The 26,122-nt window shown below is 36.9% G+C and overlaps 3 protein-coding genes and 2 non-coding genes across 6 annotated transcripts; 3 read left to right on the forward strand and 2 right to left on the reverse strand.

Annotated features, from left to right (window-relative positions):
- Positions 1–33: 33 nt before the first annotated feature.
- On the reverse strand, positions 34–6,569 carry LOC110793709 (stress response protein nst1). Of its 2 annotated transcripts, XR_002534767.2 has the most exons (7): positions 3,640–6,569; positions 3,211–3,302; positions 2,502–2,610; positions 2,318–2,413; positions 1,299–1,371; positions 251–534; positions 34–169 (listed from the first exon to the last, which is right to left on the reverse strand). XR_002534767.2 is itself a non-coding variant. In XM_056829204.1 (2 exons), exon 1 carries the CDS (start codon positions 6,064–6,066, stop codon positions 5,251–5,253), a length of 816 nt encoding a protein of 271 aa, XP_056685182.1. In that variant the 5' UTR covers positions 6,067–6,207; the 3' UTR covers positions 3,051–3,302; positions 3,640–5,250. The 2 variants fall into 2 exon arrangements, 1 of the variants encoding a protein (XP_056685182.1); XM_056829204.1 differs by lacking the exons at positions 34–169; positions 251–534; positions 1,299–1,371; positions 2,318–2,413; positions 2,502–2,610 and having other exon boundaries at positions 3,051–3,302; positions 3,640–6,207.
- A 2,417-nt stretch (positions 6,570–8,986) lies between these two features.
- On the forward strand, positions 8,987–15,078 carry LOC110793707 (MND1-interacting protein 1). Its single transcript, XM_021998611.2, has 2 exons — positions 8,987–11,052; positions 14,314–15,078. The coding sequence occupies exons 1-2, from the start codon at positions 9,313–9,315 to the stop codon at positions 14,818–14,820; spliced, it is 2,247 nt and encodes a 748-aa protein (XP_021854303.2). The 5' UTR covers positions 8,987–9,312; the 3' UTR covers positions 14,821–15,078.
- Positions 15,079–15,891: 813 nt separating this feature from the next.
- On the forward strand, positions 15,892–18,998 carry LOC110793708 (aluminum-activated malate transporter 12). Its single transcript, XM_021998612.2, has 6 exons — positions 15,892–16,409; positions 16,665–16,805; positions 16,898–17,170; positions 17,785–17,897; positions 18,031–18,174; positions 18,287–18,998. The coding sequence occupies exons 1-6, from the start codon at positions 16,103–16,105 to the stop codon at positions 18,908–18,910; spliced, it is 1,602 nt and encodes a 533-aa protein (XP_021854304.2). The 5' UTR covers positions 15,892–16,102; the 3' UTR covers positions 18,911–18,998.
- A 56-nt stretch (positions 18,999–19,054) lies between these two features.
- TRNAC-GCA (transfer RNA cysteine (anticodon GCA)) lies at positions 19,055–19,126 on the reverse strand. The gene has a single exon. It is a non-coding gene; the product is annotated as a tRNA-Cys (tRNA).
- A 3,630-nt stretch (positions 19,127–22,756) lies between these two features.
- Positions 22,757–22,886, forward strand: LOC130462301 (U6atac minor spliceosomal RNA). Its single transcript, XR_008922397.1, has one exon. It is a non-coding gene; the product is annotated as a U6atac minor spliceosomal RNA (small nuclear RNA).
- Positions 22,887–26,122: the final 3,236 nt, after the last annotated feature.

A 26,122-nucleotide genomic window follows, 5' to 3' on the forward strand; every position in this document is an offset into this window, starting at 1 on the left:
AGAAGAAAAGGAAGAAGATAAAAGATGACATGCCTGATAATATTTTCTCTTCCAGCCATTGCTTTACAGGCATTACTTTATCATTGCCATCTTCCCATTCATTAGCCACCACAGTAGCAACTTTATCATTGTCATTGCTTTACAGGCATTACTTTATCATACTCTCATCCTGTAGAAAAGGGTCCAGAATCAGCATATAACACGATTTCTTTTTCTTGAAACATCATCCAATATAAGAATATAGAATTACATTCATCTCCTGCACTTTACGTTGGTAAGCACGCACAACATTGGCAGCAGCTCCACCATCCAACACTGCTTCCTCAAGCTCGCGAACTGTTTGTATCAACTTTTCAACTTCTGCTACCTTTTGACGATGCATTCTTTCCAGAATTCTGTTTTCCTCCTGATATAATCCATATAATTTAATAAGCAACTGATAAGCGACCATGTTTGTGCAAGTCTGGAAATGGATGCAGCACTCTCTGCAGTATTGCCCACCATCTCCAATATGACAACAAGAGCTACATTGTCCTGCAAGAGAAAGATTTTAAAAAGAAACAACAATTACCAATAAGAAAATGGTACTTCACTGTCCAAGGTTTGACAGGCGAACTATGTAGAACATTATGAAGAAACAAGTATGTCCACCATGATTGAGAAATTTTGCACAAAAAGACCGTGGAGTTGTGGTTCATACTTCATAACTTATAAGAACCATTCAACTCGTACAGACCACTATTTACTTATCCTCCAAATGTTTAATAATGAAGCTTTGGTCCTTAATAAAAACAAACCTAGGAAAATGAATAGCACTAATAATCCATATTTGTGCAGCACATGACAAAAAAGAAAAAAGTGCAACAACTTCCCCTGAATTTGATCTTCTCAACTTAAGAAAATCTTTCTCTTTTTTAATTTGAGATAAAACCCTCTTCTGGTCTCAGTTCACTTAACCTTTCCGAATTTGAAAAGGAAAATTTCTCTGTCAAGAGATTCCAAGAAAACGTATTTCTTCCCTTTATCTTACTCATATTTATGATCAGAGACCAACCCCAACCCCCCAAACAAAAATATGAAGTATGGAGTATGTTAAACAAACCTATAAAAAAAATAACACACACAGAATAAAGTTTGATCTAAAGCTGTTTACAATATTTAGTTCAATGGAGAGTCAGCCATCCATATCATAACCACGTCTGAAATTCAACGAAATAGATGCATAACAAACTGATGACAGATCTTCAAAAGAAAAGAGCTAATGGATGATCACATATGCCAGCAGGTATCAGTTTTACCTATCTGTGTTTAGAGTTCTGAAAAGCACACGGCGTACACCTTTAGGAATGTGTAATGATTTCATCACAGCAGCTGTAAAAAGAATAATATTTCAATGTTGTCAATCTGTTATCCATTCAGCAACAAATTCTAATCAACATCTAATTATCTCTTAATTAGATGACTCGACCCTCCTTGTTTGCTTTCCATCCTACCCTTGGATGCCACAACTGCGATGAAGTAATCAAAAATGGAAAAACCAGGCAGGAAACTGAAAAAAGAAGCCCATCTTCCTAATGAGCGTAGTACGATGTTCCCATATGCTATAGGAAGTCCATGCAGCGAGGAATGCAAAAATAAAACAAACATGGTACAAGACATTGTGAAACTGTATGTAATACTACTCATCGAAAGCAATGCAACTTTACTTTCAAGTTTCTAATAATGGAGATACCCGCTATTTTGTAGCAGTTGATTTTAGCAGCATTCAGCAAGCGACTCTTTTAAGGATCTTAACAAAAGACAAATCCCTTCTACACCTGTAATTAGTCTCCCTAAAGCTTCTCTTCACTTATTATTCGCCAAAAAGAAAAAAGGGAAAGGACTCTTTTCTTATCCTTCTCAGAAAATGATAAAAGAGTTAAAGACAGACATTTCTACAGGTAGTGCAGCAAATCAAAGGCGTACAAGCAGAATTTACAAGAAGCATTAGTTACTCGTTGTTATTCATCATATAAGGCACACACAATTGTTAAGACTTTTTCCTTAAGCCAATACTTCATCTTTTAAAATAAGTTGACGAAAAAATATAAAAGTTTACAAAAATCACTCCATATTCTACCAAAATTTGACAACAACTTCCCAATATAAATCCCAATTGAGATAGAAATACCTCAATATTCGGACAAAAAGTCCATTCATGCACACAATGTGTTTGACAAAATGCTTCAAATAAAAACAAGGGGAAAAAATATAATTTCCTCAATCAAATTAACATGGGTATTTTCTAGGAACATCAAATAAGAGAGAGAAAACATACCAAATCAGGCATAGGTTCCTTGATCGAGGAACACCAATTCTCAAATCAGTAGGAACCAAAGCTTCCCCTCTGGCAGGCACCTTCTTATTAACCTCACTGAATAATTTCGCAGAAACAAAAAAGGGTTTCAATTTGAATAGCTGGTATGATTCAAAGTAGTGATTTTTAGGGAGGAGAGAGAAACCTGGATAAATCGTATCCATTTTCTTGACCTTGAAAAAGAAGTCGGCATTTCAGGGGTTCAAGCTTACAGGACATAGAGGATGGCGGAGGAGAGAGAAGGGGAAGGAAAACTGGAGAGAGAAGGGGAAGCAAAACAAAACAAGAAAAGTTAGGCAATGATACGTGCGAATTGGTACGTGTGAGTTACTGTTCATAAGGTGCATCTCCCACTTTTAAAGGTTAAAGATACATTACAAAGTAGGAATATTTGTTAAATTATAAATTTATGCAAACAATTTTACAATGAAGCATATGATAATGTAAATTAATAGTCAAAAGTAACATGAAACGTGACCTTATTTTGAAGGGTAAACGTCAATTGGGGTGGTTTCAAAATTCCAAACACTTGGTTGTTTGGAATTTGTCAATCACTCAACGAGCTACAGTGTAATATTATTTCATAAACTCCCAACAGTTTAAGCGAATTACCAACTATAGTATACTTGAACTTAAACAAGCGAACATTATCATAAACTATGGAGTGATTAACTGTAACATTCAGATCAAGCTGTAAACTAGAATAAACTCCAATAGTATTCATCATGAAAATTTTGTTCGAAACTCATGGAAACCACATTCTTAAAAACAATAATCCAAAAAACATTAGCTAAATCAAGTGTACCACTAGTAATTGTCTAGCAATAAAGATCTTAATAAGCAGAAGGCTGTACTTATGCTTCCAAAACCATGTTCCTCCAGTGACCGTGCCAAAATGAACTTTTGCGGTGGTAGTAGCCCCTACTAGCAGCAGCTGCGCGCAAGTCTGCAACAAGCAAACAGCAAAACAGATTTAAGAGGAGGATGTTCAATTGTTCAGTTAAGACAGAAAAGAAAGTAAATTCAAGATAACAAAATTTTATCAGTTCCGGCCGCAAAAAAAAAAACTGCACAGAAGTTCATTCTTATTTTTCTGCAAAACAGCAAAATAGATTTAAGAGGATGTTCAATTGTTCAGTTAAAACTTATTAACTTAAGACATAAAAGAAAATTCTCACCCAAAAAAAAAATGACAGAAGAAAATAAATTTAAGATAACAAAATTTTATCAGTTCAGTCCGCAGAAGCAGAAACAGTACAAGAAGTTCATTCTGTATTAATTACCTTGTTATATTTGTTTTCTAGCACCGAGTTTCCAACTCCTAGTGCACTTCAAGGCATTCATCGACCAGTCCGGGTTTCAGAGACAGCAGCTTCCCTTTGCTCAGTGCAGTATGCATCGATCATAAGAAGAAGCAACGGACATAGGAATAGCTAGAAAGTTACGACTCACGAGCCATCCTTGAGAGCTGAGGATACTATCTTTCCGCCAGTGCAGCACGCTGAAATTTCCCATCCATGGCACGATAGGCTCCTCTAGGTACATATCCAATTTAGTCTATTGGGCCTTATCATTTGCAGATTCCATTGCCTGACAACTCTTTTAGTAAACTCGGGTTTTGAAGAATGTCATGGGATTTTTTTCTTGGCCTGTGTTTCATTCAGACCCTTCCTCAATTTCCTCCTCCTCTTCCTCTTCCTCGTGTTCAGACTTAGAACTTGAATCACTCAATACATACTCCTTTTGATCACATTGCACCACATAGCTATCATATATTCATATACCTTGCGAATGTTCTCTAAATAAGTAGTTGCCCTTGAGTCAGGCGGACAATTTTAAGTTCTATGAATTTCATCTTGTAACGTGGATCCAGAAATGCAGTAATTGAAAGCACTAAACATGTATCCTCCCAGTACTTATTGAAGAAATCGAGCACTTTCTGTGCCACAAGGCTCACAAATGCATCTAAAGTGTAAACTAAGCCCGAATCTCCTGAAAGTGTGGTAGAAATTAAGATATTAGGCGTTGGCCTCTTATGTTCAAATAAATCCTTCAACAATTCCATAAATTCTATCAGCAATTTTGCACACATTCCTGACTTTCTCCCATTCTTCCTTTGATGGTAATTCATAAAAACCATCTTCTTCAACTGAAGAAACCTCACCCATTTCCTCCAATGTAAGGCGTCTGAAAGCTTAGAAGTTGTGAGGTACCATAAGGGCAACGATTTGGACCAACTCAACAATTGCACTTTGTCGATGATTTTACTCATCTCCTCAAATCCTAACTGAACCATCCGACTTATAATATCACAACTGCACTGCACATGAAACAATTGGCCATTCATTGGGTGTTTCTCCTTATTCACAACATCAGCCAAGTCAGTACTACCACCAACAGTCAAAGTTAGTATTTTGCTCTCAATATTATTTTCTTTCAGAGACTTCAAAATGGCTTCAGATGGGAGGAACGGAACGTATCCTCATCGGTATCACTACAATAACTAATCACCCAATTTCGCAGTTTCCAATCATCGTCAATGAACTGAGCACTTAAACAAATATTGTCTCTGATCAACAAGCAAATCCACCGAGAGGCAAATCTGTCCACCATGTTTTGAAAAAGCATCCTTCACCTTAAGTTGCTCTGCCTCGAACAACTTCAGGCAGTTACTCTCAAGGGTCTCAAACTTGATTCTAATGTTAGAATTGAGTGATCAAACCAGATCAGGTGAAGAGAACGAGGTCTTACTCCTAGCATGTGGATTAAAATTGCACAACATATAGGACAAAGAGGAGATCAAAGTTGAAAGTTTACATAAACAACAATCAAATATTCTTTCCATTATGATATAATACCATGCTAAATGTATGATTGAATTGACTAACAACAACCTAACAAAGAATGAGGGGTCTTACAACGAAAGGAGAATCGGGATTATCAACCCATCTCGCGGCAGTGGCAGCAATGGCAGATTCCTGGGATGCCATAACAACAATGGCATGACCTTCGTTGCTAGTCTTATTAACCTTAACATCATTTACATCTCCAAAGTATTCAAACACATCCCTAAGTTGACCACTTGTAAATTCCCCAAATGCAAACTTGTTCCAAGTAACCCTCAAAGTCTTGGACTTAATCATCCAAACCTCCTCATCAAGAACCCTGGTTTTTTCTTCATTGATTTTTTCAAAAAGCTTTTCCTGTAATAATCTTTCCTCTTCCTGTACCTTCTGCAACTCCTCCTTTTCTCTCCTCTCATTCTCCTGCCTTTCGCGCTCTATCCTGATTATCTCCCGCTCTCTCTCCATCCTCATCCTCAACCTCTGCTCTTTCTCCTTCCTTATATTCTCCTGCCTTTCGCGCTCCATCCTCATCCCCTGTTCTCTTTGCTTTACACGCCTGATCTTCTCCTCCTTCTGCACTAACCATAATGCATCAAATTTCTTCCTGGCTTCCTTATCCATCAGCAACTCGTAGGAAGACTGAACCTGCTGGAAAGCCGCAGTCATGTCAATATTGCTGCTGCTATTTATCCCATCTCTTTTCCTCTTCCTGGTAATTGTATCAGGATGTACTTCAAGGGCTTTCTTGTGATACGCTGTCTTGATCTCGGCTTCGCTTAGCTTTGTACAGTCGAATGATTCCACAGAAGAAGACAGACCAAGTACCTGATAGTGATCCATGTTTTTCTGCGATTCAGACTTCATACCAAATTGACGGTGAATTTTATAGGTATATAGAAACCTACAACAATGCCTCACCCTTTTCCATACAAAATTAGGGAAATAACAAAAATTGCCCAATACAAAACCAGAAATCTGCAATTCAATTCGATTATAGAAAAAAAAAACTGGAATTAAGCAATAAAAAAATGAGGTTTCGGATAGAGAAAGCGAAAAACAGCAACTCGTGGAAGACTTGTTTAGCCTTCCTACGTTCTCGAGATAGCTAATTCGAATTGTTCGTCAACGGAGGCTTATTTAGCCTTGTTCTCAAGATCCGTTGCTGATAGGATACACCTCGCTGAAGTTTGTTAGGGTGAGATAGGAGCACAGACGATCTCGGTGAAGTTTGGGGCGGAGGACAAGGCGAGGTTGATGAGAAAAGATTACAGGAGGTCTGGGCAGTTTGACGGGGGCCACACTGTTGGTGTTTGTGAAAGAAGATAACCGCCTCGTAATTAGTACAGCCAAACATAAGCTGCCTAATACGAAGTCAGTCCTAATACTAATATTGAGTCTGTAATTTTATTACTGTATTTTGCTAATATTGAGTCTGTAATTTTATTACTGTATTTTGCGGAGGGAGTACGGACTAGTACTCCCTCCGTCCCATAATTATTGTTCTGTTTGACTAAAAATATGGTTTTAAGGAAAGTGTAACGTAGTACATGAAAAAGTGGAATAAAGTACAAATGATAATTGAGTTGTATGGAAAAGTGGAATAAAGAAAAGTACATGTGAAAGAGAATAGGGTAACAAAGAAAGTGGAATATAGTAAATGGATGGGGATTTCAATTTATTTTTAACGGATTTTTCATGAAATACCCCTCAATTTTCACGAAATTCACCAAATGCCCCTCAAATTTCAGAAATTCACCAAATGCCCCTCACCTTTAATATAATACCCAAACTACCCTTACTAATGACGCGCCGTTAGTCCGCCGTTAGTCTGCCGTTAGCCTACTTTTCTAATTCACCAAATGCCCCTACAATGTAACTTATTTCACCAAATACCCCTATTTTAAAATATAATTCACCAAATGCCCAAATGTAAAAATTACCTTTTTAAAGCCCAACGGCTAGTTTTTTGGGATTGAAAAATAGCCGTAGCTTATTGTTTTAGTATAAATAACCCTGTTCTGAGTGTTTATTTAGTCACCAAATTGTTTTGTTGTAATTTCATCTCATTTTGTGTCATGAGTTATCATTCAAAATCATCATCCACACATAATGAGTCCACATATGTTAGAGTCCCAAATAAAATCTGTTATCGTGGGAGAAAATTTGTCATTCGTAGCTCCGATACAACACTCATTCCACAAAGGGTATACTACAAGTGTGATCCAAGCAACAATGGCGAATATGCTTAAATATGATGTTTTTGATCAATACTACATATTGTTTCAGTATATCTGTCACTATATGAAGTTATTTTTGAATGGTGAATATGATCATTATGATGTTTTTGAATGGTGAATATGCTTAATCTAGTTTGATAAATGATGTTTTTTTGTGTGTTGAATATGCTTAATCTGTTGCTGATATTTTTAGTACACTTTATTTCTGACACATCTGAAAATATTAGTAGCAGAAATGCTAGATTGATTACAATTTCACGAGGAAGCAGTTTAGTTCCCAAATATGGAGTATTTAACAAGAGAAATACGCAACAAGGCAACACAAGTAAGCATCACGAGTAGCTGCTTCAATTTGTTGTAAAGACAACATAGTAGCACCCCAACTTCCTAGAGGTGCTGCAGGACCTTTAAGCACGTACAAAAACAATTCTTTACCCGGTGTAAATAGATTCGTCAAATATTGCAATCCAAATATTTTGAACTTTTCATTGGTCTGTTTTTTATCCTGTTTAACAGTTACAACCAATTCACGCAAATCAAAAGCATTCCTGCATTGAATCCCATAATCTCTGTTCAACGCTTTAAGACAGTTGTTCATTTTAACAGCAACAAAGGTAAGCTCTTGTCTTTGGAAGAACTAAGCCAGTGAACAAATAGGTTTATTAATCCGCAACAACTGGATAATCAAGCAATTGTCGAAGAAAAACAGCTTCACTATGGCAACTTTTTCAGCAAGTTGGTGTTTGGTGTCATCTTGACAGTAGTGTCTTTCGATGTCTAGTCCTATTATGGACATGTGGTTGTCGCTAGAGCTACGGATTTTTGACATCAACTTCCCCAAACTATGATTAAGCTCAGTTATGGTGTAAACTAATGTTGTATTCACATCTAATAATAAAAAGACTCTCACTTGTCTTTAAAAAAATGGAGAGAGAGAACCCAACCCCAACCAAACCCCAACCCCAACCAATGGACAATTGTTAGCCGGAGAAATCACAGAAACGCCACCAATAAATTAGCACGGAGAACCTGCTTCATCAATTTCCTCCCCCATAACACCAGCCGACAAGGACTGTTCCTTCTTTTCGGCCGACATACACATGCCCAAAAACTAGCCGTTGGGCTTTAAAAATGTAATTTTTACATTTGGGCATTTGGTGAATTATATTTTAAAATAGGGGTATTTGGTGAAATAAGTTACATTGTAGGGGCATTTGGTGAATTAGAAAAGTAGGCTAACGGCGGACTAACGGCGTGTCATTAGTAAGGGTAGTTTGGGTATTATATTAAAGGTGAGGGGCATTTGGTGAATTTCTGAAAGTTGGGGGGCATTTGGTGAATTTCGTGAAAATTGAGGGGTATTTCATGAAAAATCCGTATTTTTAATTAGTACCTGAGAAAGTGGAGACCTTAGTAGCCAAAATTAGAAACATGACTATAATTTTAGAACGTCCGATTTAGAAAATAGGATAATAATTTTGGGACGGAGGGAGTAATATTCAGTAATTTTGGCAGCTAGTGTATACGGAGGATGTATTTGGCATTTTGGCCCTTAATTTGTGAAAATGATCGTTCTGCTCTGCGGGGTTTGTCCATGCGCAGCTTCATACAACATCGGACCATAGAAATAGTTGACGATCCTCTCACCTGTGAGTTTTTTCGTTCCCCTTCAATTGCATTTCTCCAAACTTTATTTATCTTTTATTTGATTCCCTCTAATTCACATTCAATCTTGCATCAAATTAGAAGAAATTGCAAAAACAAATTGTATCTTTCTTCTTTTTTATTGAGTCTTTATAGTTTTTGCCCCTTTTTAGTTCAGTCCAAATAGTGGGGTTTTTCTTTTTCTAAATAGTAATCTTCTGTTGAAAAAATGGGTTGTACTGTGAGGGAAAAGCACATTAGAACGAGTAGAAGATCACGATCGATGAAACCCACAAACACATATGTTGATAATCTTCATCATCAACAAAATGTTTTTATTGAGAGTGTTTTTAGTGAAAGAACTTCAGCATTAGCTAAATCTATGCTTGAATCTGGGTTTAAATCATGGGCATATAACATGGGTTTTAATGATTCTATGCAAGATAATGTTTCAAACCCTAATAATAATAATAATAATACTAATACTAATCCAAATTCTAGTAATACCCAGAACCCTAGTTTTGATGATTGTGGATGGGGGTATTGTACTGAGGAACAATTAGAGGAAATTTTGTTGAAGCAATTGGAGTTTTTGTATAACGAGGCGGTTTCAAAGCTTATTGCTTTAGGGTATGATGAGGAGGTTGCGTTGAAAGGGGTGTTGAAGAATGGGCATTGCTATGGGAGTATGGATGTCTTGACTAATATCTTGCATAATTCATTGGCTTATTTGAATAGTGGGTGTTGTGGAAATGATGGGGTTCCTGAGCAGTCCGGGCTTATTTTTACGGATTTGACGCATTTGGAGGAGTATTCCCTTGCGGGTATGGTTTGTTTGTTGCAGCAAGTTCGCCCCAATTTGAGTCGAGGGGATGCAATGTGGTGCCTACTTATGAGTGATCTCCATGTGGGTCGGGCGAGTACTATTGAAATTCCTATGCTTTCCTCACCTAGTAATGTGTGTGGTAGTAATGCAGTGAGCAATTCTGAAAGTGTTAGTACCAACCCCTCTGGCCATGGAGTTAGTGTCACCCCTGGCTTGTGTAAATTCCATGGGGGCTGGGGTTTTGGAAATGGACCTGATTCAGAGCTTCCTATCAATGGGTTTGGTGGACCTTTCTCGTATTCAGAAGCGAGCATCCAGAGAGATATCGATTGTGCTAAGAGGTTTAATCTCAATCCTTCGATGAAGTCCTTGTTGAAGAGGAATGTTGCAGCCTTTGCTGCTGGGTTCCGCTCTAAACAGAAGCTACAGACTCAACCTCAACCTTGTACCAGCCCTGCAGTTAGTGGGGATTCATCAAAAGAAACTGTACCAGCTGTTGATGTGCCAAGTGAGCCGTATGTGGAATCTAATGATAACAACCAAGACATTGTGAACTCTTGGTTGAGTAAATTTCGAGATTTGAATCTTGATGAGAAATTAGAGAGTGTTACGGAGGATCAGAAAGATGAGATTACTTTAACTTTGTTGCATCATGTGAAGGATCTAGAGAAGCAGGTAAATGAGCGTAAAGAATGGGCTCACCAGAAGGCAATGCAAGCTGCCAGAAAGCTTAGCAGTGATTTGACAGAACTTAAGATATTAAGAACCGAGAGGGAGGAGACTCAGAGGGTGAAAAAGGGTAAGCAGACCCTGGAAGATTCAACCATGAAGAGGTTATCTGAAATGGAGAATGCACTAAGGAAGGCTAGCGGTGAGGTTGACCGTGCAAATGCAGCTGTTCGACAGCTTGAGGTTGAGAATGCTGAAATTAGAGCTGAAATGGAGGCTTCTAAGTTGAGTGCATCAGAGTCAGTCACGACTTGTTTGGAGGTTGCAAAGCGAGAGAAGAAGTGTTTGAAAAGACTCCTGGCGTGGGAGAAACAAAAAATGAAGATTCAGGAGGAAATTGCTGCTGAAAAACAGAAGATTGCTGACTTGCAACAGCAGTTTCTGCAGATTCTTGCATCTCAAAAGGAAGCTGAGGTGTGTCTACATGTAATCATTGCATATATTCTTGTGATGTTCTGTTTGTATGTGTACATTTATTTCCCTGCCCATTTCTGCCGCAAATACTCTTTCAGTGAACAGCTGTTACTGTGATCAGCTTTTTCCATGCCTATTTAGATTCTCTTAACGATCTTCCCAAGGTAATTTAGACTTCTTTATTTGACGTGGATCTGGCAATGGTACTTTTTCATGCAATGAAATTTCTCATTCTATGTCACTATTTTGTTTTGGTTTTAGAGTAGTAAAATTTCTGTAAATCGAAGGCTTACTGACCTTGGACGCCTGGACGGTGCTCCCTTTTCAGTTTTCTCAGTTTACTCAAAATTGAGCTTGCTTGGTAATACTGTGTATAGATAACCCTTGGCAAGTTTATATTTAAGTATCATAGGAAGGAACTCTTCCGCTAATAACTGTTGCTTTATGAATTTTGAAGCCATATTCATAACTTTCCTGCCTTACATCATGTCCTGTTAACATCTGAAGGTCTACACGTGGAAGGTTCACAAATGTGCATAGTGTTCTCTGTTCTTCAAGGTTTTCTGTGTGTTCGCTCTTTGTCATTTTAATTTTCTCTTATTTATTATAGGAAAGGGGTAGGTGGAGCTTGAGATGTTTGACATTCTAGCAAGACAATTATCCATTAGGAAAGTTAGTTAGCTAGTTTATCAGGTTTTGGGCAAAGATACTTTGTTGTGTTGGTTTGCCCAAATCTAGTGTTGGGTATCATTTTGGTGCAACTATTTATAAATAGAGGTAGTATAAAGGAGTAGTAGAGTGACAACTCTGCGTACCCTACTTTCTCAGTTTCTGCTTTTCAGAATTAGTTAATTAGTCCCTTTTTAGGGTTTTGCTCGTAAATTAAGGAAATAAGGTATGATATCTAATATTTCCTAAACTTACTGAGATATCCTTGTTTGAAAACATAATACTAATACCTCTTAGAAACATTTTTTTCTTTGTCTTTGTTGTAGCAAAATAATTAATTGAATATGCTTTCCTAGTTACTAACTTACTACTATACCCTTGTCTTATTAACTAATACATTTATTTTACTCCATATTGCATCCTTATTAAATTTAAAACGCACATGTTGCTCTCTTTTAAAGATACTAGATTTAAGTGCATGTGATTCGTTCTTCAATTTTAAACATGTATGATAACTCATAAGATGATAATATCCATTGAATTTTACATATTAAAAGAGTGCATAAAAAGGAAGGGAATTGTAGGTATTTCAGGTGAATATCAAACTCTTCAAGTGTTGGCTTCTACAATAGAGATTAAATGTCATTAATTAGTATCTGTATTCCATATGTTATGTTCTAAAATAACACTTATTGGGAGGCGGAAGAAGTATATGGTAACTACATTATCTGAGTTTAAAAAGGACGTGCCTTTTGGGGACAATTGTTAAGCATTTAAATCAATACTGTGAAGTGTGAACCCGTAAAAAAAAAAAATCAATACTGTGAAACAGCGGGTAATGATTGATATAAATAGATTTTCTAAAACTGAACTTATTGTGGTAAAATAAGTAACTTTTACCCCTTATATCCAAAGTTGACTATTTCAAAGATTGTTTATGCTTTTCCAAAAGTGAAAAACCAACAAGTTAATGTAGTATTTTTTTTTTCTTTTTCTTTCTGTTTTCTCTAGGAAAACTAGAGGAATGGGAGAATGATTGATAGTCATTAAAACATTAGTTTCTAAGGAAAAATCGTATCTGGATATTACCAAAATAGGAGACATCAGCCGCGGGATTTAAGAAATTTATTTTGGGTGTATGAGATAGGTTTTTTATTATACATCATCATTAACATATACTTTAGAACATTTTCTTTTTTGGCTTGCGTGACTGTAACTGTATTGATCCTAACTCAGAGAACCCCAAGAAGCACATTTATCCTACATTAGAATGCAGTAGTTATTAAAAACTTCTCCAAATATTCCTGGAAAAGGACTTTTTTGAAAGCCAATTTATGCCAGAATTTGAGGATTCTTCAAATGTTTAGGGAATTGAGAAACCATATGTAGTCTATTGCTACTATTTGCACGAGCATAGTCAACCGTTTGTGAATGAATTTCAGGGTTCTTTTAACCTTAACGGATTCCCTGCCTTACCACTTCTGTCCTCTACAGGAATCTGTAGAGAAATCAGTCAAGGAACTAATAGGATGTGATCAACTAGGGGGGAGAAATTGGTACTGGACTGTTCAAAATGTGAATAGGAGATAGTGTGGTCAATTCTATGGGAAAATTTAATCCTGCATGCTTCAGACATGAGGGGAAGGATTTGTTCTACTATGCTCTTTATATTATGTGGATGCTGCTAGGAAGCTAATTTGGTATCCACGCTGTGTACTTAAACGTGAACTGAACCTTATAAAACAATGGTCTCTGATTTACTCTTAATCAACCAAAAATGAGGAAATAGAGGAAAGATGTCTGATTTTTCGGAAGAAGCTTTTACTCTATTATAATAGTTATTTTGCAAGCTTTTCCTCTTGCACTCATTTTTGTTGTGATTTTTTAAACTAATTAAGTTTTTAATGGTTCTGAAATTTCCTGGGCTTTTGCTTCACTAATAAAAGTTGATACAGATGTACATTCATTGGTCTATGATGAATGTTGACATTAGCTATTGTAAAGGAATTTGTTCATTTGACAATTTAATGGAACAGTTAGACAATGTAGCTACTGTATCTCTGCGGTATTTTCTCCCATAGAATGCATTTTAGATCAATTAAAAAAGCACACACATTTTCCCCTGCCATATTATTGGTATGATATCATTATCTTTCTGGAGGTCAATGTTTTGTTTTCTGTACTTGGTCTTGTGATTATACGTAAATTGGATGTTTATCAAGTTTTAAGTGAACATTTTCACTGGATCCAACTCTGAGCGAAGCAATTGTACGAAGACTGCATCTAATCTAACGCTGTAATGCACTTCTGGGTTCAATGCTGTGTAGATGTGCTTTATTTTCTATTATTGTGTTCCTGTTTGTCCTTGTTTTGGCTAGTTGCTTGATATTTTGGGTCTAAATTTCTGTCTGCCCCCTTCCCCTCGCCCCAAAAAAGAAAAAAAGGAGAATTTAAAAAGAAAGGCAAGAAAAATAAGGCAGATAATTCATGCCTCCTACATTAGCTTCACTGTTTCTCCTCTAGCTGGGTGTTTGTTGTTCCAGATGGAGTTAGCTCAAATATCTAAGTACTAAATCAAGTATATGATGACAGGCAAAGTGGAAGAGGGAAGTGAAGGAAAAGGATGTTGCGGTGACTCAGGTGGAGGAAGAAAGGCGTTCAAAGGAAGCAACAGAGGTAAACAACAAGAGAAAGCTTGAAGCCTTGCGCTTAAGGATAGATATAGACTTCCAGCGTCACAAGGATGATCTCCAGAGGCTTGAGCAAGAACTGTCACGCCTTAAAACAAGTGCAAATCTGATTGAGCCACATCATGATTCATCTGATGCTTTTGCTACAAAATATCAAGGGGAAACTATTGCAAGACTTCTCCGGGAATTGGATGAACCCGACAACAAAGGGTCAGAGTCAGAGTCAGACTCAGAGAGAGAGTGCTTGGTTTGTGTGAAAGAGGAAGTCTCTGTTGTTTTCCTTCCTTGTGCGCATCAAGTAATGTGTGCTAACTGTGCCGAAGATTATGGAAACAAGGGTAAAGAGACTTGCCCCTGTTGCCGGTGTCCCATTGAACAAAGGATACGTGTGTTTGGTGCCAACTCATAGACACATTCTCACAGTTTGTGGCGAAGAACTTGTACAGGTGATTCCAATCTGCAGGAAAACTTGTATATATATAGGAGGGGGGATGGAACAAAAACTGTTTATGTGCTTCTGTTTTCAAAATATTGAAGCATGAAATGCTATGAAATAAGTCACTGGGAAGATGTTTCGACATGGCTTAACAGTTGTCTAACTATACTTAAACTTGATATACATGGTATATATTACAGAACCCTCTTAAGAAGGGAAAGTTTATGTTAATGCTCTCATGGTTAATTGCGGAATTTTTTTACTGTTTTAGTCTCATGCGTGGTTATTGCCTTTGTTCATTGCCCTCGAAAATTTTCCAATTGTTCGGCCATGGTATTTATTTTTCCAATAGCAATGCTGTATTGTTTTTGTGACTAAAAATAATCGTTGTAAATTGTAGTAGTATACCAACCCAGAAATCAATCCAAGTCTTTTGAGTTTATTGTTTATGACAAGCCTAGGTGACATTTGCTTATGGTATTAGAGGTTGCATTCATCTGCAACTGCTTTGGCTTACATACTGAATTACGAGTAAAAGGCCTTAATGCTAACGTTTGTAATGAATGTTTCAACAAAATGGAATGAAAATCTCAATCTGTTGCAGCATTCATGATTTCATGCTATGAATTCTGGGAAGGGAGGACGAAGGAGAGGTTGAAAATGCATGAATGTGTTCAGAAAAAAGAAGAAACCAAAATAGGCAGAAACCGGAATACTTAGTTTGGGCGACTTAACCTAAAACGCGTACTGATCAAATAGTTTGATTTGGACTCACATCGAAACTAACCCGACTCAACGATTAGACCGTACACGAATTTAATGTACAATAGTATTCTTCTAGCAGTTGGGTGGAACAAAATTTGTTTTCTTCTGACATTTGACTTTCCTAAAACTATCTACTGAAAGCAACCACCCAGGTTTAAGCACCTTTCAAATCAGGCCATACTTTTAATGGAAATCATGTGAATATCAGAGTAAAGAAGCATTATTATCACCCTTTAGTTCACATAAAGTAGCAACAACACCAACCCCTCTTAATGTTTTAAACTTTGTGACACTCATTAAAACTCCAGAAAACACTAGCCACCCACATAACTATATAATTACATTAATGTAAACCTTAGATTATATTAGACTCCCATAATCTTCATTTTAATACAATACTTAAGATCCAAGCAGAGCACTATTAGACACTTTAGTTATATTTTTTTTGTTAGGAAACAAAATATATATACGTTGATTTGATAAGCTGTGTATGGGGTTTGCAAACATGGAAGCTAAAGGAGGGGGTCCGGTTTTGAACCAAACAAAAGATTGGAATGCCGGGAAGGGTAATCTGGTATCTTATAAAGAGAGGATGATGAAGTTTGTAGGTTTAGTATGTAGAACAATCTGGAAAGTGGGTAAGGAGGATCCAAGACGGGTGATCCATGCGTTCAAAGTTGGTTTCTCGTTGACAATTGTTTCGTTGTTGTATCTCTTGGAGCCTTTGTTCAACGACGTTGGAGAAAATGCTATTTGGGCTGTCATGACTGTTGTGGTTGTGCTCGAGTTCACTGCAGGTTAGTTTTTTTGCTTGCTTGACAGCACATCAGTTTGAGTTTCTAGGGTCTATTCAGTATTATTGCCACTTTTCAATATTCAAGAGTTATAATGAACCAATTTTGAGTACTGAAATCTACTTTTCCTAGTTTCTGAAATCATGTTTTTAGTTTTCAGAAACAAACTGAAACTCAGAATGATCGATAAGGACTTAAGGAGCAATCTGATTTTTCTTTTTCAGATGTTAAGTTTTGTATTTTGTGAAATGATTGTAGGGGCAACATTGTGCAAGGGATTGAACAGAGGACTTGGGACAGTTTTGGCCGGATCATTGGCATTTTTCATCGAGTTTGTTGCCAATAAATCTAGCCATGTCTTTCGCGCTATCTTCATTGCATTTGCTGTTTTTTTTATTGGTAAGTTATTAGTATTCATTTAATCCAATCCTATGAACATCTTCTTTTTACAAACATTACTGACAGATATTTGATTATTTTGGTGTTGGCAGGAACATCAGCTACATATATCAGATTTTTCCCATACATAAAAAAGAATTATGATTATGGGGTGGTGATATTCTTATTGACATTTAACTTAATCACGGTGTCTAGCTATCGTGTTAATGATGTCCTGCACATAGCAAAACAACGACTCTATACCATTGCCATAGGCTGTGGGATCTGCCTCTTATTGAGTCTCTTGGTTTTTCCACATTGGTCAGGGGAAGATCTTCACAAGTCTACTGTCTCCAAACTTGAAGGCCTTGCTAAGTCTATTGAAGGTAAAGAGACCTGAAAATATGAAATACTACATAATTAAGCTGGTATTACTAACTGAACCATAAATACTACACAAGTTGGTATTAATAACTGAACCATGTTTTGATGTTAACTTCTGTGTTCATCCTTTATATAAGTCATTAAAGATGATTAGAACTGCTGCTCGATAATTAGTTACAACTTCTAGTGGTGTAAAGTTAACGTGACAACTTGAGGTAGAATCCGTGCCAAGACTTTTGAGTCACTTCTAATGGACCTAATGTCACTTAGGCCTTATTCTTGTCACCTGATGTTCACTAAACTGTTAATTTTAACCAACTGATGTTCTCTGAACTGATTTACTGATACACTGTGTTTGTTTTATAAAGTTACTGATTAAAACTAACTTTTCTTGAACATTATTTTTTAAGTGGAAGAGAACATGGCCTTATTTAGGAAAAACGGTGTAGGCTCACATAATTTATGTGAATAAAAGTCCAACTTCTTGGCTCTTTTTCAATCAGTAAAATCTGTAGTCAGTACAATAAGTACCTTTTGTTCGTGGTTCTAAATTAATTTTGTCTGTTTTTTCTATTTTCGTATGTATAATCTGTGATACAAAATGAAAATGGTGCAGCATGTGTTCAACAGTACTTTAATGACTCCAATTCAGAAGATCAAGAAGAAAATTTGTCTGACGACCCTATCTATAAGGAAATTTTAGATTCAAAATCTGCAGACGAGGCCATGGTAAGGAACTAAGGATGCATATTATAATTCATTTCTTGAACTTATCTAAGCAAATAGTCACTGTAATTACTAATTAGAAGTTAAATTCTACTATACTTAAGATGAGTAGTTTGCCTGACACTGATTGTTTCAGGCATTATATGCAAGCTGGGAGCCCCGAGCATCAAGGAACTGCCTGAGGTTTCCATGGAAGCAGTATGTTAAAGTAGGAGCAGTTCTTCGTCATTTTGGCTATACTGTTGTTGCCTTGCATGGCTGTTTGCAGACCGAAATCCAGGTACTGCAGCTACTCTAGCTTCTGAATTTTTGATTCATCACCAGCAAACTATTCTTTGGTAATATAAATCTGTGTGAAGTTTTTCTAAGATCTCAATGGTGGTTACTTGTAGACACCGAAAGCTGTGCGTGCATTGTTCAAGGACCCCTGCATCCGGCTTGCAGCAGAAGTTTCAAAAGTTGTTAGAGAATTAGCAAACAGCATAAGAAACCGGCGTCATTGCTCTCCATCAATCCTTTCAGACCAACTCCATGAAGCATTACAAGACCTTGACACTGCGTTAAAATCTCAACCTCGTCTCTTTCTCAATCCCACCATTGATACTCATATCACATCCCCAACTAATGTCACCATACCAAGTTTGAAGACGGACTCTTCTGCTCTACTTGAGTGGAAGAGTAAGCGAGATCAGAAGACTGCTTCTCTTACTGAAGCTGTAACACCTAAAGAGAAAGAAGGTGGAGTTGACAGAAGAGTGTTGAGGCCAACATTGAGCAAGATTGCCATCACAAGCTTGGAGTTTGCTGAGGCATTACCATTTGCAGCCTTTGCATCGTTGTTAGTGGAGACCGTTGCTAGGTTGGATCGTGTCATTGAAGAGGTAGAGGAGTTAGGGAGGATAGCTCACTTTAAGGAGTTTAGGCCTGGTGATGACATTGTTGTTAAGTGTGATGATGATAAGCCAATTGGTAATGGATATCATAATAATCATTTGCCTTCACATGGTTTTGAATAATTCATCATATACAACAGTTACGAGTTGTACTTGTTAGTATGTATCAATTGTACTTAATTTTTTAGCGTGAAAAGTATCAATTTGTGTACTTGATTAGCGTGGAATTCATCAGTGATAAAAACACCCAAAAAAAGATTCACTTTTAGGGCCCAACCGGGTTCGAACCGGTGACCTATTGATCTGCAGTCAATTGCTCTACCACTGAGCTATGGACCCCTTGTTGTATACTTGTCAGAATTAATACAATATAATATTGCTCCTCGATTTCTCAATTTAATACCCCATTCCTTATATATTGCACCATGGTTGACTTTTACTCCTCCAACACTTTATTTTGACTCTTAATATCTCAAATTACGTATAAATAAAGATTAGGATAAATTATTTTTTACCACTATCACCTAAAAAAATTTAAAAATTTATTTTTTACCACCTGAAAAATGGGAAAGTAAATGAAAACTATTATGTGGGTGGGCACAATAGCGGTAATATTTTTGTATTTTCTCTTCTTCCATAATTTCATGTATTTATTTTCCTTCTCTTCCCATGCTTCCTTATTTTTCATGAATTCACATAATTTTTCATCCCATTAATTCACAAAATTGACAATATTCAATGGCAATAAAAAAAGAAGGGTGAAAGTGTTAAAGAAAATCATAGGAGTGTAAAAAATGGATGGAAATTGAATTAGTGGCTCCACATACTATTTTTCATTTTAAGGTAGTAAAAAACAAATTTTAATTTATATTTAGATGGTAAAATACAAATTTTAGTTTTTTAAGGTGGTAAAAAACAATTTATCCTAAAAATTATAAAAAAAATTGATATTTCGAAAATATATAATCAATACGAATCTACCATGACCTATACAACTACAATTTTTCTTACGTATATATTGCTGGCCAAAGTCGTAGTTTAAATAGTGTAAAAATCAAAATGGTGCGATATTTAAGGAACGTAGAAAGCATTGAAAAATTATGCTACAGATGCTTCTTTGGTGATGTTGTGTTGTTTGTTGCAGGTAGAAGGCTACTGATGTTGGGTTGCCATGCTGCTGTCTCCATAAAGGCAGATTCGTGAGGCTTTTGGTCAGTTTGGGAGGTAGTTTTAGGATTGCAGAAATCAAGAGTTTGTGTGCTGAATTTTGACTCATGGCGACACGATAGTTTCTTTTTTCTTTTAACCTATCAAATACAGAGTATATAATTATAACCTATGTAGGATTCGAACCTACATCTATGTACAATCGCACATTGCTCTACCATTTGAGCTAATAGGCTTTTTAAAAACTACTCCGTACTATATTAGTACTACTTAAATAGAACTCACACACTTAGCTTGTACTCACTTGCATACCTTAGTGCTCCTACAACGTATATACTCTCAACAAACACAACGCATCTACACATACCAGCACACCCGACAAAAACACACAGAATCTACACTATACCATGCCACATGACACTGATAATAAGTCACCTCTTACCTCTTGCAGGAAGAGAAAAAGAAACCTGAAATCCTGTGTTTTAGAGATAATACATGACTCTGTAGACCAAGGAGTCTTCAAACCATAGTGGGTGGCAGCTGAAGACAAAAAAAGAAATCCCAAACCACTTTCAGCTAATCGCATATTCAACATTACGTGAAATACAGTGTCGCGTGAAATACAGTGTCGGTAGACCACTTGAATAAACAAGGCTAACTTAACAGAAACAAGTAAACCAAAATCCGAACAAAGCAAACTTCCTAAAACACTACATGGCAGAAAAAGTGGGCTTAATTAAAGAGGGTCTGCATTCCATTACTGATCGGAAGGGGAAGCTTTATGCTCAATCATGAAACTCAAGTGAAAGAACCAACAGTTTATCTCATTAGTCAGAAGTCAGAACAACAAACTACCTCCACAAGTTTACAGCGTGATAAACTGATGATACCAACTACAAACACCAGGCCCTTGGTCAACTTCCCCTTGCAAAGAAACCCAATGGAAAGTTAAACACCAATTTCCCACACAAATGTTAATGGTTTCACAGCTTCCCCTGTCCCAGCATGTTGAGATTGAAGCAGAAACATACCCCTTAGGATGATTAATGTGTTTCTACCTAAAAGATGTTAAATGTCATTTTCACATTTAATCATAAGCATAGTAACTTTCTTCCTACCATGCTCCCCAAAAATGTCTGCTAGTACTGATTTAAAAATGAAAAACTATTAGTTTATAAGTCAGCAGACAAATTATAGGTCTTGGGATATAGGAGTAACTGTGATAGGAGATACCTAAAACAGCAAGACTTCTAAATCAAGGTCCTATCAAACATGTGCAAGACAAGCTAATCAAACAGCTAAACCTACGGCGCACTTCACCATCTAAGGATCAATATCATCACCTAACTGGTACAAATAAAGGAATGAAGACTGAAGAGTTGTATCTACTTGGATTCCTACAACCTAGAATGAGCCAACATCTTTCCGGTGAGATAACTCTGTACCAAGTTCACAAAACAAAACAAAACAAAACAAAGCAAAGCAAACCTTGCACTATGAATGATGAGGGATTTAGAGAGGAGAATTTGGAGGTTCCTTTTCCCTTTCCAACCAAATCCTTACAAACTTGGAAAGACATTGACAGAAAATGGACAAGGCTTTAAGCTATAAGCCACAACAGCCCCATCACCACCTTCCTTTTCTATGTGATTTACGGACAAGGCTATAAGCCACAACATTGCCATCTTCCTTTTTCATATGATTACGGACAAGGCAGTAGTCGTTGATATCAGGCATTTAAGACAACAGACAGTGGCTGCAACAACCCTTACCTTAGCCTGAAGTTCCCTGCCAGCAGAAAAATAGGTGCTTCGAAAATACTATCATATCTGAGCATCTGGCACGCATTCCCTTTCATTCAATCATGTTTGTGTTATTCATATGGGAAATCATTTTAGCCTTCCCCTCTCCTTTGCTACAAGCCTACCCTCAACTCCCCTTCAAAATTGCTAAAAAAAAACAGTCTTAAACACTTAAAGAACCTCGTTGTCCAGAAGATAGCCAGTGCCTCTAAACGCGAAAGGTTAAGTTATCCGATTTCAGTCTTAAACACTTGCAGAAGCTCCCTGGCAACCAGATGGCCAGTACCCCTAAGCGATCAGATTGTGCGAGTCATAAATCAATCATTTCTATGACTTGCTCTAAAACTATGATACCCTACCTTGAAATTCTATGTCCAATTGTTAATAAAACCCGAACAAACAACTACTGAACATCAATTGATTCATTCAAACAATTCCAATAATTCACCATCTTAATGACATTCACAAAACTCAAGAAATAAGGCAATCCCACATTTAACTCAAATCAACCATACTTAAATTTCGTCCCTCTTCAAAGAAAGCACACCATGACCTGACAAAGATTGATTCCTTGAAGCAAAATTACAGTAAACTGATTACCTGCCGAACATCCGCTAGGGTATTGAATTTCTCAATTGCAAAATATAAAAACTATTGACAACAATCATAAAAGGGATTACCTTTGGCAAGGAAATAGAGAGGGGTCAGGGAAAATTCCCAAAGATTCCCCAAACTAAGCAAAACGACGACCAAAAAACGCACCCAAACAACCAATTGTTTACCTTGGCAATTCCCATCAGCTCACAAATTCTGAAATTGTTTGTGTTTGAGAATAGATTTGGTACTGTGGGATTGTTTCTTTCCAATAGAGAGAACTCAGAGAAGTGTGAAACCCATATGAAGATGGTGCGCCATTTTCTCTCCCTTTTTTTCTGTACCACATCGAAGGGATAGAAGCTTAAATCACACTTAGTATACAATAGAAGAGGGTGTTACCATTGTGTTCGTAGAAAGGAGAGATGGTTGGCATCTCCCCTGACAGGGACGGGACTGGCCTTCGGGCTTTCCTTGTTACCACACATCCGGTTAAGGCTACCCACTTCTAGTGGATCTTATAACCCAATTTTTTTTACCTCCCAACAATACAATTTAAGGGGTAGACACGAGCAGAATTCAATATGACTCAGCTTGGTTTGGTTAATATTTTCCGAGTTCGAGCTCGAACTTCCCTCGAGTTTTTATCTTTTTGGCCCAATAACCTCCCAACAATACAATTTAAGGGGTAGACACGAGCAGAACTCAATATGACTCAGCTTGGTTTGGTTAATATTTTTCGAGTTCGAGCTCGAACCTCCCTCGAGCTTAAAAATACTTATAGAGCTAGGCTTGATACGAATTCATCGAGTTTCGAGCTTTTTAAAGACTTGATTCGATAAACTGATAACCCATATTCTACTAACTAGTACAATAATATTATTAATAATTTTCTTAATCTAACATTAACATAGTATTTTTTTCTTGGACAAGTTATGTAAAATATTATTCCTCATTTGTCATTTAATTAATAGTTTGGACAATGGTATTAAACGACATATCAAAATCTCACCAAATGTGCATTAGTATTCTTAAATTAACGAGCTAGCGAGCTTTCGAGCTGAACAACTGAGTTTGAGTTTGAGTTGTTATCGAACCTAAATTTAAGCTCAAGCTTGGTTCATTTACAAACGAATCGAGATCGATCGAGCCAAACTTTTATCGAACCGATCCATATCTATTGACGAACAGTTCTATTCGTTACAATCAACTTCCCATTTATCTTTCGGGTTTTTCATGAAATGCTCCTAAGTTTTGAAGAAATTCAACAAGTACCCCTCGGGTTTTCTTTTGGACCTTTTTCGGCCCAATAACCTTCCAACAATACAATTAACTTACAATTTATCTTTCGGTTTTTCATGAAATACCTTTGAGTTTTGAAGAAATTCACCAAGTACCACTTGGGTATCCATAATGCATAAATTACGTGGAACATAACTTAATACCCTAAATACCTTTACTTTTAACGCGTCGTTAGTGCCCCGTTAGCCCAAATTTAAATTCACCAAATACTCCTATAAACTTATTTCACCGAATACCCCTATTCTGAAACTTAATTCGCCAAATATGCATATTTTTAAGTAACCATTTTGATGTTCGACGGCTATTTTTTTGTTTGAAAAAGTAGTCGTTGGTTATTCTTTGCATATAAATACCCTTGGCCTGCATGGTTCATGTGGTTGAGCAATTGTCGGGGTTAATGCATGAAAAACTGAAGCAAGTGAAGAAAAAGCTAAAACAACAACAAAAAGTAGTTAAATCTGTAATACAAATGAAAATGTTGGTATTTGTTATCCTACTATTTGTAATCATGAAGTAAAACATGTAATGAGAAATAAAGCCATATTCCATAAATCATAAATCATTGTGTTTGCATATAATCCCACGTTGGGAAGCATTTCCATATTTGCTTCACAAAAAATCACTGCGCGAATTATATGCATAAATGTTATACAAAATATGCTATGATGTAGTTTTCTGCTTTAATGCTTAACAAAAAAATCCACTGGCAACACAAATAAGCAAAAACAATTAATCACCAAATAACAATCACTGCCTCATGCTTGCTTAGACTTCCTCCCTTTTGGTGGGGCCTTGGAAGTACTTGCACCATTTGTGGCAGCTTTCCTCTTCCTCCCTGTAAAAGCAACATATGTTTTCTGTTTTGGTGGGGCCTTGGGAGATCCAGCACCAGACTTGCGGGTCCTGCCATTGTTGCCCATTTTCTTGCATTTGCTACACTTAACTGAGATGTGCATCTTCCTCTTCTTTGCTTCATTTGCACCCGTCTTTCTCTGTTTGGGAGGTCTTCCAACACTTCTCTTTATGCCGTGAGGGTTAATGTTGGGAAGTCTGAATCCAGACCACTGAGTGGGGTCATGCATTGGTTGCAAACGCTCTACATATATCAGTTTATAAGCAATACCCTTGAAGTAATCAGACACAAAATTTTAAGGTAGTATCTGGTTGTAAATCACCCTCAATCCATGTTTGCAAGGCATTCCAGAGACCTATCATATCTCAGACCCATAGGTCCTGGTGTCTAACCTTACTGGAAAGTGTATATGGTTATCCCTCACCTCATACTCCCCACCATCACATGGAGTAGAATAGCAAAACCTAAAGTCTGCAATTCTTCTCTCTAGTTCCTGTTTGGCATACTCGGTTAAGTAGTGAAAGAAGTTAAATAAGGAAGGTACATATGGGAGGGTATATGGGTAAATAAATAAGGCGTTTTTGAGTAACATGAGGCGGTAAAATAGTAAGCCCCTAAATTTATTGTAAACCTTGTACATGCGAAACTTTTTGAGTTAAATTTCGTTCACTATTTTTAGTAATTTGTTCCTAATTTATACAACCTTCGTTCCAAAAAGTTCTTTACACTTTAGAATTTGTGTCCAAAATATAAAAAATTTGACTGGTAATTCCCACTAATTACATATATCAAAAGATTATTATGTGAGATCTTGTTAAATTGTCTCGGTATGTATTTTCAAAATATCAACTTTTTATAATTTTTTAACATATAGATTTGGATATATTAGTGGTTAAATATTGCTTGGAGTCATTACAAATTGTGAGCGTAGATAACTTTTAGAAACAGAGATAGTAAGTCATTATGTCTAGAGTTGTCAAAAAGTGACCTGACCTGAACCGACAGTACCGGTAACCGACCAAAACCCGGAATATTGTCAAAACAGGAAACTCTTACCCTACCTGTACCCGACCCGATAAAATCGATAATCGATTTTGACCTGGTATTGTATGACCCACTTGAACCAGGTACCCAGCCTGAAGATGATCGATAACCTAATTAACCTGACCCGACACTGATCCGAACCCGATTAAACACCCGACCTGATATAAACTCAAAATTGGTTGTAACTCGATGAAACTTGTTATTGACCAGACATGTGACAATCTGACACACGATTTTACCCGATATGTTGACAATCCATCCATTTACCCGATCAAATAGTAACTTCAACCACAAGTCTATATTATTAATTTTATTACGTGATCCGAAAATATGGAAACTTGTTGAACACCTTAACGTCATTATTTAAATAAACAAAAGCTAATTGCTACAAACCCGTGTTTGAGAGTGAATCCAATCCGACGCTGAGCCGAACCCAATTTTCAAAAGATATTTTTTGGACTCGATCTTAACCCGTCTACGAGAGTGAACCCAATCTGAATTTTAACCGACCCGAAAATCATCCGATCCGAACTTGACCCTAACCCGAGATTAACTGCTACAAATCTGATTCAA

Source organism: Spinacia oleracea, chromosome 5 (assembly GCF_020520425.1).
Source record: "Spinacia oleracea cultivar Varoflay chromosome 5, BTI_SOV_V1, whole genome shotgun sequence".
Lineage (NCBI taxonomy): Eukaryota > Viridiplantae > Streptophyta > Magnoliopsida > Caryophyllales > Amaranthaceae > Spinacia > Spinacia oleracea.

Coding starts and splice junctions, on each gene's coding strand:
- LOC110793709 (XM_056829204.1), bottom strand. CDS start 6,066: ATGAAGTCTGAATCGCAGAAAAACATGGATCACTATCAGGTACTTGGT.
- LOC110793707 (XM_021998611.2), top strand. CDS start 9,313: ATGGGTTGTACTGTGAGGGAAAAGCACATTAGAACGAGTAGAAGATCA. Junction 11,053..14,313: donor CATCTCAAAAGGAAGCTGAG/GTGTGTCTACAT, acceptor ATATGATGACAG/GCAAAGTGGAAGAGGGAAGT.
- LOC110793708 (XM_021998612.2), top strand. CDS start 16,103: ATGGGGTTTGCAAACATGGAAGCTAAAGGAGGGGGTCCGGTTTTGAAC. Junction 16,806..16,897: donor ATTTGCTGTTTTTTTTATTG/GTAAGTTATTAG, acceptor TGGTGTTGGCAG/GAACATCAGCTACATATATC. Junction 18,175..18,286: donor GTTTGCAGACCGAAATCCAG/GTACTGCAGCTA, acceptor GGTTACTTGTAG/ACACCGAAAGCTGTGCGTGC.